The sequence below is a fragment of the Colletotrichum fioriniae genome (genome assembly GCF_027942845.1).
Source record: "Colletotrichum fioriniae strain IMI 355084 chromosome Unknown scaffold_3, whole genome shotgun sequence".
NCBI classification, from domain to species: Eukaryota; Fungi; Ascomycota; class Sordariomycetes; order Glomerellales; family Glomerellaceae; genus Colletotrichum; species Colletotrichum fioriniae.
In genome coordinates, this window is record NW_027076839.1 from 1,222,569 (window position 1) to 1,236,215 (window position 13,647).

The 13,647-nt window shown below is 50.1% G+C and overlaps 5 protein-coding genes across 5 annotated transcripts; 3 read left to right on the forward strand and 2 right to left on the reverse strand.

Moving 5' to 3' along the window:
• Positions 1-50: 50 nt before the first annotated feature.
• N0V96_003225 (uncharacterized protein) lies at positions 51-925 on the forward strand (the record flags this gene model as incomplete). The annotated part of the gene is made up of 3 exons (XM_053191003.1): positions 51-59; positions 112-815; positions 874-925. The coding sequence occupies 3 exons, from the start codon at positions 51-53 to the stop codon at positions 923-925; spliced, it is 765 nt and encodes a 254-aa protein (XP_053051428.1).
• A 433-nt stretch (positions 926-1,358) lies between these two features.
• N0V96_003226 (uncharacterized protein) lies at positions 1,359-2,876 on the forward strand (the record flags this gene model as incomplete). Its single annotated transcript, XM_053191004.1, has 1 exon — positions 1,359-2,876. The coding sequence occupies one exon, from the start codon at positions 1,359-1,361 to the stop codon at positions 2,874-2,876; it is 1,518 nt and encodes a 505-aa protein (XP_053051429.1).
• Positions 2,877-3,647: 771 nt separating this feature from the next.
• Positions 3,648-4,767, forward strand: N0V96_003227 (uncharacterized protein; the record flags this gene model as incomplete). The annotated part of the gene is made up of 2 exons (XM_053191005.2): positions 3,648-3,809; positions 3,859-4,767. The coding sequence occupies 2 exons, from the start codon at positions 3,648-3,650 to the stop codon at positions 4,765-4,767; spliced, it is 1,071 nt and encodes a 356-aa protein (XP_053051430.1).
• A 2,942-nt stretch (positions 4,768-7,709) lies between these two features.
• N0V96_003228 (uncharacterized protein) lies at positions 7,710-8,927 on the reverse strand (the record flags this gene model as incomplete). The annotated part of the gene is made up of 3 exons (XM_053191006.1): positions 7,710-8,063; positions 8,147-8,814; positions 8,891-8,927. The coding sequence occupies 3 exons, from the start codon at positions 8,925-8,927 to the stop codon at positions 7,710-7,712; spliced, it is 1,059 nt and encodes a 352-aa protein (XP_053051431.1).
• A 1,163-nt stretch (positions 8,928-10,090) lies between these two features.
• On the reverse strand, positions 10,091-11,464 carry N0V96_003229 (uncharacterized protein; the record flags this gene model as incomplete). Its single annotated transcript, XM_053191007.1, has 3 exons — positions 10,091-10,294; positions 10,358-10,583; positions 10,653-11,464. 3 exons carry the CDS (start codon positions 11,462-11,464, stop codon positions 10,091-10,093), a joined length of 1,242 nt encoding a protein of 413 aa, XP_053051432.1.
• Between the last annotated feature and the right edge of the window lie 2,183 nt (positions 11,465-13,647).

Genomic DNA, 13,647 nt, shown 5'->3' on the forward strand with positions numbered 1-13,647 from the left:
TTTGCTTATTGAAACTTGTGTCAGCCGTAAAGCCATCCGATAACATCGAAATGTCTAAGGTATGTCAGAATCCTAGTATCATCTCGAGTTAGCCAATATTGATGGGTCAAGTTTTCGCTCGAAGGCCGGGTCGCCGTAGTCACCGGCGGTGGCCGAGGTTGTGGCTTGGCATTCGCACAAGGTCTTGCTGAGGCCGGGGCAGACGTTGCCATTTTTGATCTGATAGACCCGGAGCCATCCGCTTTCGAGCAACTGTCTTCTGCGAACGGGGTCAAAGCAAAAGCATATGTTGTCGACGTAACATCTATCTCCAGCTTAGAGAAGGCTTTTGCCGCTGTGGCAGCCGATTTTGATGGCAAGCTCGACATCTTTGTCGCTTGCGCCGGTGTGAACAAGAACGTTGAGTTCCTGGATACCGAGGAGGCAGACTTTGACAGGCTCTATGGCGTGAACTGCAAAGGCCTCTACTTTTCAGCAAAGATGGCCGCCAAGGCAATGATTGCCAATGGCACTAAGTGTGGAAGCATAATCTTTGTTGCAAGTATCGCATCGTACATGGCGATTCGCTCCCAACGATCAACTGCGTATTGTGGCACAAAGGGAGCAGTACGAGCGATGGTCGCTCCGATTGCTGCCGAGCTAAACAAGTACGGAATCCGCGTCAACTCCATCTCGCCTGGCTATGTGCGGACAGAAATGACGGCTCCCTTCCCTGATCTTCTTGAGGGATGGAAGGATGAGATTATGAACGGCAGGGTAGCGGAGCCGGACGATATAAAGGGAGCCTGTGTTTTCTTGGCGAGCGATGCTAGCAAGTGAGTCGAATTTCTAATGAATTCTCAAGTACAACTGAAATTGCTAACATTCAGATAGATACTGCCAGGGGAGCGATATCCTGGTTGATGGCGGTGTGACCAAATGGTAGATAGATTTTCTGCGGCTGAATCTAAATCCTAAGACATACTTTTCTCCGTAAGGTGTGGCATTGGCGGGAAGTGGTATCATATCGTTTAGGTCCTTCTGATACTATCCTGAAAGTCACAAAATGCCAATTCACAATGAAGTCATTGACGATACTTAATTGAGGGCAGATGCAGTGTTTGATTATTCATTACCTATTTAAGACGTCTGTAATGCAGTTTTATCACTACAGCTGCATGCTTATCTCTAGTAGCGTCACGTGCCGTTCGCCTGCATATTGTTTCTTCAACTGTCATGACGTTTGTATCTGACTCATCAATCCAACGGATCATCGTACTTAGTCTACAATTAATTGTCGTCTTCATCTCTCAGCCTTCTTTAGGCCGCCATTTCTCATTAATATTCGGCTTCTTAGACTTGACCGCAACTTTGAGACAATGGGTCTCTTCGCCGACCTGTTGGCCATTCTCGCCAAAGAATCGCTCAAACTCTCCCTCGTTGCCCCGTTGGCTACGCTTGCCATTTACCTTTTCGTCAACATCTTCCTCCATCCACTGCGAAAAGTTCCGGGACCTTGGAAAGCAAAAGTCTCTCCGCTATGGCTATGGTACCACTCATATGCAGGGGATGAGACGACCTCGGTCGAAGCCCTGCACAAAGTCTACGGCCCAGTCGTCCGGATCGGGCCCAACGACATTGACATTAGCGACGGCGCGGCTCTTGCACCCATTTACTCCGAGAAGGGCGGGTTCCTGAAAACAGCATGCTACAGCAATTTCGACTTTGACGGTCACCCGACGATATTTTCGGCTCTGGATCCTGCACACAGGGCCGTCAGATCAAAGGCTGTTGTCAGCATGTTCAGCCCGGCCTCTATCCGAAAGGAAGGTGACCAGATTCTGAGATCCTGTGTTGACAGGTTGATGGCGCACATTGGGCACGAAGCCGCTACAGGCAAACCCGTTAACATGCTCAATATGGGCAGGTGTCTAGCTCTTGATGCAGTGACGGAGTATCTCCTGGGCAAATCATATGGAGGTATTGTGGAGCTTGAGGCAAGCAGTAGCGCCAGTGACTCAAGCAAACTCTCTGCCAGCGAGTTTGTGGACACCTTTGTCGCAGTTGGGCGATTCTTTTTGCTTCCCAACTGGGTCTTTCACGCCCTCGAGTGGGTTCTGCCGAAGGTATTCCCCGATCAGAAAGTCGACGAGTCGATGGAACTTGTAACAAAGTTCTGCAATCAAGTTGTTGCCGAAGCAGATCGTGAGAAAGACCAAACGTATCAGGCTCGATTGTTACGAGCTGGCATCAGAAAAGAAGAAGCTGCTGTGCAGTGTATGGATCTGATGTTTGCCGGCACAGACAGTACGGGCATGAATTTTGGTGCCATCTGCTGGCATTTGGCACAGTCGCCCTCGACATATCAGAAGCTCAAAGACGAGCTTGCATCACCAGAGGCAGCTCAAGCCGACCCGCAAACTCTTCCCTACCTGCGTGGTGTGGTGCGCGAGGGTCTTCGAATGTCCATGGCAAACCCGACTCGTCTTCCACGGGTTGTGCCGCCCAGCGGATTCTCATTCGCTACTAAAATGCCTTCTGGAGAAACTGCGACATTTGAGTTCCCAGGCGGAACTTGGATCGGATGTGCACCGTTTAGCTTGCACTTCAACGACGCTGTCTTCCCAAACTCACATGAATTCCAGCCAGAACGATGGCTTGATCCTAGCGAGGAAATGTTACGCGACGCAATTCCCTTTGGACTTGGACCGCGACAGTGTATTGCTCGCAACCTTGCTTCGAGTGAGCTCTTCTGGGCAGTCAGGGCTCTGGGAATGTCTGGGGTGCTGGACGGGTCTAAGCCAACAGGGCTGATGAAGGATGGGATTATTGTTGATGAGTGGTTCAACTCCAAAGTCCCCGGGCATGCCATTGAGCTAATGTGGGACTCGTCGTAGTGTGCGCTGGTCACAGCGACATCACCAGGACAAATTCCAAATGACTTGGTATCAAGCTCTGCGACAAGCAGCACCTTCAATTTTCAAGGTGCATTAGAGAAAGGGAGCATAGCCAAAGGCTGGTCGAGTTTCATTTGACAATCAAGCAGATCAGGTATCGAAGAGCCTCGAGAAGGGTTCAGAAAATGAACTCCACACCCATACACACTCGCTAAAGCAATGTGTCTCTGCTAGTCCGCCGCAAAATCGGGGCTTGATCGCATTTTGGGACGGAAGCCATACCGATGCAATTGACCGCGAGAATTACACATTAAACCGGTGATCCTATGTGCTGAGTACCCTGTGTAGGCTAAAGATGTTTTGACCATATCGGCGAGGCCAGAGGTAAGACAGCGAATATTCCAACCAACCCCGGCGAGTTGTCTGGGTTGGCTCGAGCCGTCCGAGCCCCGGGTTGCGGAGCCGGCCCCGGTTTTAGGCCTTGCCACGGACATACGGATCAAAGCGGACGAAACCCGGACGAAAAAGCGGGCGAAAATGGGACCATGATGTTGCAAATGTGCAAAAGCTGGATCCTATCTGAGTTGACCCCCACAGCTGGCGAAGCCGTTAAAACCGCTCAGTGCCACAAAGACGGCCAAGTCAAGAACTCACTCACTATCGCTACTTGTACAGCAAAGATTTGGCATCTATACGCAACTTTCGCCCAGTAATCACAGTTCGGAAGCCATATCTCGCCGCTTCACCACTATCAAAGTCTCCCCGCCCTCCATGTCTCGCAGGTGGATCTTGACTGGCCAAAGCGGCTTTGAGACAAGCCTCAAGTACGAGGAAAATGTGCCGCGGTACGATAATTTGGCACCTAACGAGGTTCTAGTGGAGCTCCACGGTGCCAGCTTGAACTATCGCGAACTCGCGATCGCGGATACGGAGGTAACTAAATTACACTAGACTGGATTTCCAAAATCTAACAGTTGTAAAGGGCACAGCAGCAACTGCCGGCGTTATTCGACAACACGTCGTGCCTGGTTCTGATGGTGCCGGCATTGTCAAGGCGATTGGTAGTTCCATAACGGCTTTCAAGACCGGCGACCATGTCGTCACTCACCTAGCACCTAAACATGCCGAGCGTTGTGGTGATGATGAGTTGCCGATCTATCAGGACATTGTAGAGGGTCTGGGTCAGACTGTCGACGGAACCCTACAGTCGGAAGGCATATTCATAGAAAGCGGGCTCGTTCCGGTCCCTAAATCTCTTGGCTGGACGGAAGCTGCAACTTTGACTTGCAGCGGTCTTACAGCGTGGAACGCACTCTTCGGCCTCAAAGGCAGAGAACCCCGTTCCGGTGCGTGGGTCCTTGTCCAAGGAACCGGCGGCGTGAGCATTGCCGCGCTCCAGCTGGCAGTAGCTGCTGGGGCCACCGTTGTCGCGACGACTTCGTCCGTTGAAAAGGAGGAGAGGCTGAAGGCACTCGGCGCGAGCCACACGATCAGCTATCGAGAGAATCCCGACGACTGGGGTGTCAAGACGAGGAAGTTCACTCCAAATCAAGCTGGGTTCGACATTGTTGTCGACGTTGCCGGCAACGATTCACTATCTCAATCGATCAGCGCGGTGAAGACAAACGGTATGGTTGTCTCTGCAGGCTTAGTCGGAGGCAAGGCCGAGGTTGTACCCATGCTGAGTGCTCTCATGCGTCCATGCATTGTAAGGGGTGTGATCTTGGGAAGTCGGGCACAATTCCGAGATATGGTTCGTTTTATCGAAGAGAAGAATGTCAAACCCGTCGTCGACGGCGAGGTTTTTGAGCTCGCAGAGGCAAAGGCCGCTTATGCGCGACTGAAGGAAAAGAAGCACTTCTCGAAGGTTGTTATCAAAGTTGACCACTGATGCGTGCACTGGCCTGGTTCAAGTATAAATAGGTGCAATCTGCTTTCAGTTCCTCTCAGACTCCTATAACATTGGGAAGCTATCTTTGTATTATCTTTGTACTCGGAATGCCATTTCCCTGACATCCTACATGAATGCCATTAATCGATGTATGAAAGTTTTGCACGGGCTGTTACCGTTGCGCCTAAAATGCACCAGACAAGAACTCAACTGAGAACGTGAAGGGATATCCCTTCCATCTGTTAAGCTGTCAAATAGAATCAGTAGAAGAACGCGACAACGATCAGTTCTTCCGCAACAATGGCTGTCAATCCAATAAGACACATGGAAAACATGTAAGACTTTTGCGTTCTCCGTTCCGATCAGGGCTGTAACGTGTACGACGCGACAACAACACTAGGACATTCACCACGTTTGGTGTGACCGTCGGCAGCTTTGTCGCGACTTCGGTGTAACCTAATCGGCCAATGGCAACTGATAGGAAGTCTGTATTTGCCGTTGCCGGAAAGGTGACCGGGTACATGGTGCCCGCGGTACCCGCGGGGGTGGTCTCAGTCACCGGAATCGCACATTTCTCATCCTCGGAAAGTCGCCGTCTTGGCATGCCCAAGGAAAGCATACATTCCGTCCGAACGTGTTGAGGAAATCCAGAGAATGCGAAAGTTAACAAGCGCGAATCTCTATTATATGCTTTTCAATTGATCAGGTCAGGTCTCAATGAGGGCATTCCCCAGCAGTTGGGGGCTGATGACCGGACCAGGATAGCCTCTCCCTTGAGCGACAACAAAGCTACAAGTAGATACGAGAAAATGACCTAAAGAGGTATAACGGCTGAGAAACTCTGGGTGTGAGGCCCTCGACAGTTTTCCAACTCAGACAAGTGGCGCAGGGCAGTAAAACTCCCTAGCATTTGGGGAAGCTTCAAGTGAAACATCGTGGCATGCAGAAAGTGCACCCTGCGCCCCGTGTCTATGTTGGGAAACTCTTGTGACCTTTATACTTTAAGCCTCGCTTTCAAGTCTTATCGTCACCGTTTGGATCTTTTATCTTTAGTACTTTCCCCCCGTTTGATTATTGCCTTGGACACAGTCAGGAACTTGTCCGCAAGAAGGACCATTTAGTCTACACTTTTGTCGATACATCTTTTCACATAGCGAAAATGGAGAACATGAAGCTGGAGGATCCGGAAGCGGCCCATCCCATGTTGAAGCAACCACTCGAAAGGGTACGGGATTGGTTTTCCGGAGTCCGGGCCGGGGAATCGCACTACGGCTTGCTTCAAGGCAATGAAGCGGGCTCATCGACGGACCTTCCGATGGCTGAATCATCGGGGAGATCATCGCCCTTCTCAAGACTTTCGACGACTTGGCGCCCTATGAGTCCAAAGGCCTTTTTCTGGCTGCTGGTACCATCGTACATCGCCCGCATTTTCGGCCACGCTACAGAGGACTCGATTATCCCAGCTCCGAACAAAACATCGTATTTGAATGGCCTTCGCGGCATCGCATCACTTATCGTCGCCCTTCAGCATACGATTGATGGAGATGTAAGTAATCAGCTCTTTCCAGTCGTCCAGACTTCTTCAGTGTCAAGAATCAGCAATGGTCTAGCTCAAGTGGTATGGAGCTTTGATCGTAATGAATTCGACTAACAATGGTTTCTGATAGTATCCGCTAATTCATCGCGCATGGGGCGATAGCGAAGAAAGTGTCTATGTGGTCCAGCTCCCGTTCATTCGCCTCTTACACAGCGGGGTTTTCATGGTATCGGTCTTCTTCGTTATCAGTGGCTTTGCTCTCACATATGGGCCCCTCAGCAAGTCTTACGCAGCACAAGGAGTACAAGGCGGACAAGGGCCCAACCCCATCAACTCTTTTCCATCCAGCATTTTCCGGCGTCCATTTCGACTCTTCCTCCCAACCATACCTATCATCGCAGTTTCTACCGCGTTGGTTCCATTCAACGCATTCTACGCTCTCAATAGCACCGAACCTATGGGGCCTGTCGCCGAGGGCTTCTGGAGCCATGTATACTATGTTTGGACCACGTTGATAACCATCATCACCTCCGGTTCGGCCAACACTGTCATGCCCCAGGGCTGGACTTTGGCAGCCGAGTATCAAGGATCGCTGCTTGTGTTCCTGGCTTGTATGGCTTTCATCAGAATGTCACCCATGGTGCGATTGCCAGCTACCGTCCTACTCCTCATCTATTCCTTCAACCTTCAGAGAGCAACGAATTGTCTGTTTATCGCAGGCATGTTCATTGCCGACTTTCGACTTTTCCGAGCAAAGCTGCCAGAGTTACCAAAAATGGTGCGTACGGCCGTGACCGTCACATCATGGCTGCTGCTTGTGCCTATCATCTTCTTGGGCTGTTGGCCGATGCACGGCGACGCCACCCAAGCCCCTATTTATTCTTGGTTTGCTGGCTTCAACACCTTTGGCTTTGGTGTGCATCCATTCTTCCAAGGCACATGTGCTGTAGCTCTGGTACTAGTATTGGAGAACCTACCAGTCTTACAGCGTGTCCTCAATACGAAGCCGGTGTTGTATCTGGGAGAAGTGAGTTTCAGTTTCTATTTGGTTCATTGGGGCTGTGGCAAGAATTTCCTTAGTTATGGCCTGAAGCTTAAGATGCTGGCAGCCGGATACAGCTTGATTGTTTCCTGGAGCACGCTTTTTGTCATCGCCATGCTGTCGATCATAGTGCTCGGGGACCTTCACTGGCGGCTCGTTGATCAGAAATCAGTGACATTTTCGCACTGGCTAGCCAAGAGGCTTGGTGTATCGTAGACTCATGGAACAGGCGTGGAAATAATGTTCTCTCTTTAGTTATTCTTAGCATTGCCATCAATAATTGCAATTTCATATCTCTTAGAATTACACATTGCTATATCCTTTTTAAAAAACTTGTTTACATTCTACTCCGCTAGTGATGCTTCAAGCAACAGCAATCTGCGCTGGTTGAGGTTCCTGAGCCTTTACCTTGTTGGCTGTGGCTTGCTCCAGACCCTGTTTGTACAGTTGTGCCCTTCCATACGACTCTGCATACGAAGCAGATACTGCTTGCTCAACCGTGACCGGTCCAAACTTGGCTGGCTGCGTCGCCGACTTGCAAGTAGGAATGCATTCAACCAGGTAGTCCGGGTTACCAGATACAAAGACGGGGATGGAGTAGCGCTCCTGGCCAGATTTATTGATGACCCTGTGAATGTTGCTCTTGTACAACTCATTGGTCCATCTTGCCATAAGATTACCCAAGTTTACAACAAAAGCACCTTCAGTTGGTGGAACCTAAGAATGACTGGTTAGTATCGATGGAATATGCGGCGACCAAGAATGGTGCTCTGTAGTGGGGGTGTGGGATATCCACTTACGTCGATCCATGTCTCGTTCTTCTTGTCCCATACCTGTAGGCCGTCGACCTCATCCTGAAGAAGCATGGTAATGGCACCAAAATCGGTGTGGGCACCAATGCCACGAGTCAACTTCTCGTCCGCATCCTTGGGTTGCGACGGGTAGTGCAGAAGTCTCATTGTCGCCACAGCTCCATCCATGAACTTGGAAAAGTAGGTCTCCTCCAGGTCCAATGATAGTGCAAGGACCCGCATAAGATCCGAAGCAAGTTTGAGAGCCGAAGAGTAGTACTCCATCGAAGAATTCCTGAAGCTCTGCAAGTCACTGCCCAGACCCTCGGGCCATTGATTCGGCCCGCTGTTGAGCTTCTTGTTGATGAAGTAAGGGTGGTCTTCAGGAATCTCGGCACCGATGTAGAAGCCTTCCTTGAGTTCTGGTTGAGTTCCTTCCTCAAGAATCTGCGATCTGAGCATCTCGTAACCGCGGTTCCACGTCGTATTCTCCTTGGCGACCTTTTGCTTTTCCTCGAGAGGCAAAGCGAAGAACTTCTTAGCGCCGCCCATGGCAGCTTTTTGCTGCGCCAGAGGCACCGAGTGTCCTACTATCTGGAAGAAGCCATTGTAGAGGCAGCTGTCGCGCACTTGGTCCACGACCTTTTGTTTCTGGAGAGGGTCTTCGGAGTAGAATCCTGAAAGTGGATATCGTTGTTAGGACTTGGCTAACCCTTTTTGGCTGCTACAGCACGAAGTTCTCTGCGGACTCACCAGAGAAGTCAATGATTGGAATTTCGAGCGCTGCCATATTGCCCTGATAGAAAATCGTCCGACGGAATATGGTATCGTCTTTGAAAGTGCCTTGATCTGATGCTATGATGTTGGCGGACCTCAAGCTTGTGAATGCTGGTATCAAATGTCTGTGAGCATTGCCCAATTTTGCTGCAACAGATCTTTGCTGATATAGTTGAAGTAAGTTCATGAGACGCTAAGAAGCCTACTCGTTCATTTCATGAAGGCCTCAAGGTAATCCACCCCTCTCCCCTCGCGTCTCGGCTCCTCGTGCTCACCCAGACTGGACTTCTGGAGAGTGGGGTGCAATGATAGCATCTGGTGTGGTCGCACCGTCTCACGGCATCGCCCGAGGGTAAGTTAGACAGCCCAAGATTGTTACCACTTTACCCACTGATAAGCGTTGGTCACACCAAGGTCGATAGATTACTTTTCGCGGGGGGTGTTCCGTTCTCGGCCTCAATCACTCCCCCGCTGGAAAACCCACTTTCCCCTCATGCTACGGGTAGATAAGATCTGCTCCAAGATAGCGCCTTCGAAGACCCCAACATGTGCTTCTGCATATGCATACTTATGCGAAGAGTTCCTTTGCAGGATCGGAGGTAATAGTAGAAGCATGTTGATCGCTACGCGGTTCGGCCTTGCAAGTATATTGCCGTAAAGATGATTTGGTAGACCGACGAGCTGTACGACCACCCAAAGTTCAACGAATCGCAACAGCAGTTGTCCATGCTGTGCAGGTCTCAGACCCCACTCTTGATAATAGTCTTTCCAGAACACTGTGGCGAGTGAACTTCAGAGCAGAACCCCATACGAAACTCCAGTCACCAAGCTGAGGATTGAGTCTCAATCGACATTTCAAGGGATGAGGGGTTGTAGTGCTTTGCTGGAGGCATCAACAAGACCTAACTAATTGAGCTGCCCAAACATCGATGCTCTCGCCGCCATAACTCAATTATCAGCGCTGCATCACAAGCAAATCACCAAGCCAGCTAGAGGAAAGAAGCATTGTCGTAGAGAGCTAGATTTCAATTTCGTTTGGAAGAATAGAGAGCTAGATGTTAGGAAACTCATGAAGCTAAATCAATGCTGAAAGTTCCATATGCCATCATACATCGTATTCCGTACAGCCAGACCGTCCCGATATTGCCCATCACATATACCAGCAGAACTTATGGCTCACCAGGCTAGTTCCTCTCGGCCACCGCAGTTAGCTTTCTCGAGTTCCGAGCAGAAAGCTTCGTCCTCGTTCAATTTCCCCGTGCCCATCTGCCCGAGTAGGTTCGGCGTAGCTGGCCAGATTTCTCTGCCTCCTTGCTCCAGTTCCCTTTGCCGATGCTTCATGACCTCCTCTCGGACCGTATTTTGAAAATGAATTGGGCCCTGAGCGAATGTGTCAGTATCTGTTTGTGGTACCGGGAAAGCATCAGGAATCCGTTGCCTTACCCTTTCTTTTTCTGGATGCAGCTCTCCGCTAATGAACACCCCAGCACTGAGGTTTTCCTGTGCGCCAATGCACAGGTCTCGGTCTTCCTCTAGCACCTGCTTGTAGAACGCATTGATGGCGGCGAACTCGGCATCAGTGGAGTCGTGAGAGCGATACACCTCGTTCTCAATTCGGGTTTTGGTCGCGCTGATCGGAATCATTCGCTGGATGTAGAAGAAGTTTTGACTACAGACTTTGTCAATTCCTGCTCTTTTGCAATCTCGGGAGCTAAATTTCCGTTGCAAGGCGACCTACGTGATAGTGACTGAAGTTGAGGGGTAAAAGAATGTGATTGAACGTCGAAATTCGTCTTCCTCATCTTGAGCTTTCTTATTGATGATCTCGTGCTCCAGGCAACCCCCACTCGGCTTGACTTGGTACTTCGTCAAGTCGGACACTCCCGCGATCAAGGGGTGTGATGTTGGGCAATGGTAGCACTCGTTGTAATTCTCAATGACGGCCTTCCAGTTGGCCTCCAGCTCCATATCCCAGACGTGGTCGTACTTGTAGCCCCCCGCGAAGTCAAAATTTTGCATTCGCGGCTTCTGATAGACACCGCCAAACTCGTCTTCCCACTTGACGTCTGGTTCGCCTGCTTGGAGGTTAACCCAGATGAAGCCAGCGGTATCCACGCGAACGTGGATCGGGAGAAGGCCATTTTGGCTCTTATCGAAGCCGGTTACCGTATCGAATCTCGGCGCTTTGGCAAGGTTACCTTTGAACCCGTATGACCAACCGTGGTACTTGCAGCTCAGAATGCTCGCCTTCCCAGACTTCTTCTCGACGACAGGGTATGCTCGGTGGCGGCATACATTGTGAAACCCGTTGATGTTGCCGTCTCGATCTTGGACGAGGAAGAAGGGAAAGTCGGCGTAGACGAAGGAGACGAATTCGCCCGCCTGCTTGAAGCGTAGCGAATGTGTCACCAGGATCCACTTCCTCGATATGATTGCTCTTCTCTCGAGCTGGTGCAATTCTGGGGACCTGTACCACGAAGCTGGAAGACTTCGCGAAGGCTCTGGCTTGGCGTCGCTAGTTGCCGAAGAAAGTCCAAGGAAACGCAACATGTCGTTGGGCAAAAAACGCAATGAATTGTGGGTACTTGGTATAGAAAACGCAAAGAACTGTTGCACTGAAGTCTTTGATTGGGATCACAGTCTGAAAACTATGGGTACTGCATCTCTAATCCTGTTTCCCCTCGCGCCTTCATGTCAGATGGCCTTTGCTACTTTAAGACCGCGATTCGGAGGTATGACTTTAGGCCAAGAATGAGTCTAATCCGTATTTATCAGAGGTGGGGAAGATGCTTTCGTGAGTTGCTTGATAATGCTGTTGAGAATGGGGGTGGGGGTGGTGACTGTTAGACTGAGGGGGCCAGACACGAGCATCCGGGTGTTGATAAGAGGCCTAAAGATCCGATAGAGGTAAGTCGGAGCAGGTCGGACGCCGGAAATCATTTGCGAGGACCACCCAAACGCGCGGGGTATCGTCCATGTGGCAGATAGAGATAGAGCCCTTTTTGCCTATTTCAATTGAAAATGGTGAGTTGACACATATGATAAATAACGGAGAGATCATATTGGTCGCCGGCACGAGTCTAGAAAAAGGAGAAGCTGTGTCTAAGCGAAGATGGTGATTTGAAGTGCGCAAGACAGGTGACCTCGATTATGGCCGGATTGGAATTCTATCATTATTCTAAGACTACCAATGCTACCCCACTACTAAAATCAGTAAGTGTACCATTGACATCCAGTTGTGGAAACATGTGATAAGCGGGAGTAACTAGATGCAAGACGCACTATAAGACGATCCATCTCAGTCCTATGGTAAGTCTAGATGTAAATTCACGTGATTCGGAATTGCAGTAGGCTACTCGCAACGAGCTTGAAACGCGGCTTTGTGGACTGCACTCAGGTAGAGATTGATCTAATACGAGGAATTCCTCAAACGCATACGATGTTCATGCGAGTCCCAGCACTCACCTGTCGTCAACATCAAGTTAGGGTGAGATTATTGCTAGACTGGAACCAAAAATGGACCTGGCTTCTTGTTCACAAGATCCAAATACAGCGCACTAGACTTGAAGCACAGTCTCTGCATTCTCGCCACTTCAAATATCAGAAGGACGTCATTTGATTGGATGGAGCAAGCCAGTCACTTTCTCTTTTAAAAAAATAAAAAATAAAAATAACTACTGAAATTTGTTGTCCTTCAGTTTGTGAACACGTGCTCAAAGTCGGATGCGGGCGGCGGTACAGCCTGAAATCCTCGGCCCGCAATGGAATTCCATAAGTTCGAAGATTGGTACCATAGGTTGCCTCCTGCAGGTTCACTTAGCCAAGTTCTGTGACAGAAGCCGTTTTGAGGCATCAGGCAGAATGGCATGCAAATTGGGCCGCCAGGCTCAATGGTTCGCCCGCATCCAATTTGTCGAGCTGAATGTGATTCGCTGTGGCACCAACTCTCGTTATATGTAAGCAATGAGGATGAAAGCGCCGTCAGGAGCTCGCGTTGGCCGGTCATATGACATCTCAAGAAAGCCTGAAGCAGGCTGCAGCTCGGTCTCGTGAGCCACCGCTGAGTCGAGCCACAGGTTATTGGTAAAGGTTGCCATATGTCATGATGCAGGCAGTGCAGCGGCTTTGCTTGGACGGTTGGACTTGAGAAAGCCTCTGATTTGGCGAAGAGTGTGGCTCAACCATTGACAATGCCTGAATTGTTGAGATCTGACTGCCTTGCGCGGTGATTCGTCAATGGACGAGACCAGATCGAGCCAGACGCGTGGTTTCGCTGCCCGGTTCCAGCCCAAGGTTGCCTTGCCTGATCTGACCCTCCAATACGGCCAAGTCGGCTTGTTATTCCATTTCGCATTGTGACTCTCATGTAGGGGCGCTGTTGTGCTCTTGAGTCATTTAGGAGCGGATGATTTCGGGGAGGTTTGATATTTGGCTATTATAAGAACCCGTTCCCTTCTTGACGAGGCCGTCCTTTCCGCGAAAAAATCGCTCAAGAGACTGGCGTGAGGTAATCATTTCACCATCAAAAATCAAATCGTTCGGCTTTAGACGACACCATGAGGCATCGAAAGCATGTCACCAAAGGCTCTCGGAAGAGTAGTCCGACTCGAGAGTCGCAAGCAGAGACTTCCAATCCAGGAGCAGCCTATGAACAATACTATGTGGCTCCAACTCCCGGACCTTGGTCGTCATGGGTCCATGATGCTGAGGGCAGAGGATTTTACTACAGAAGC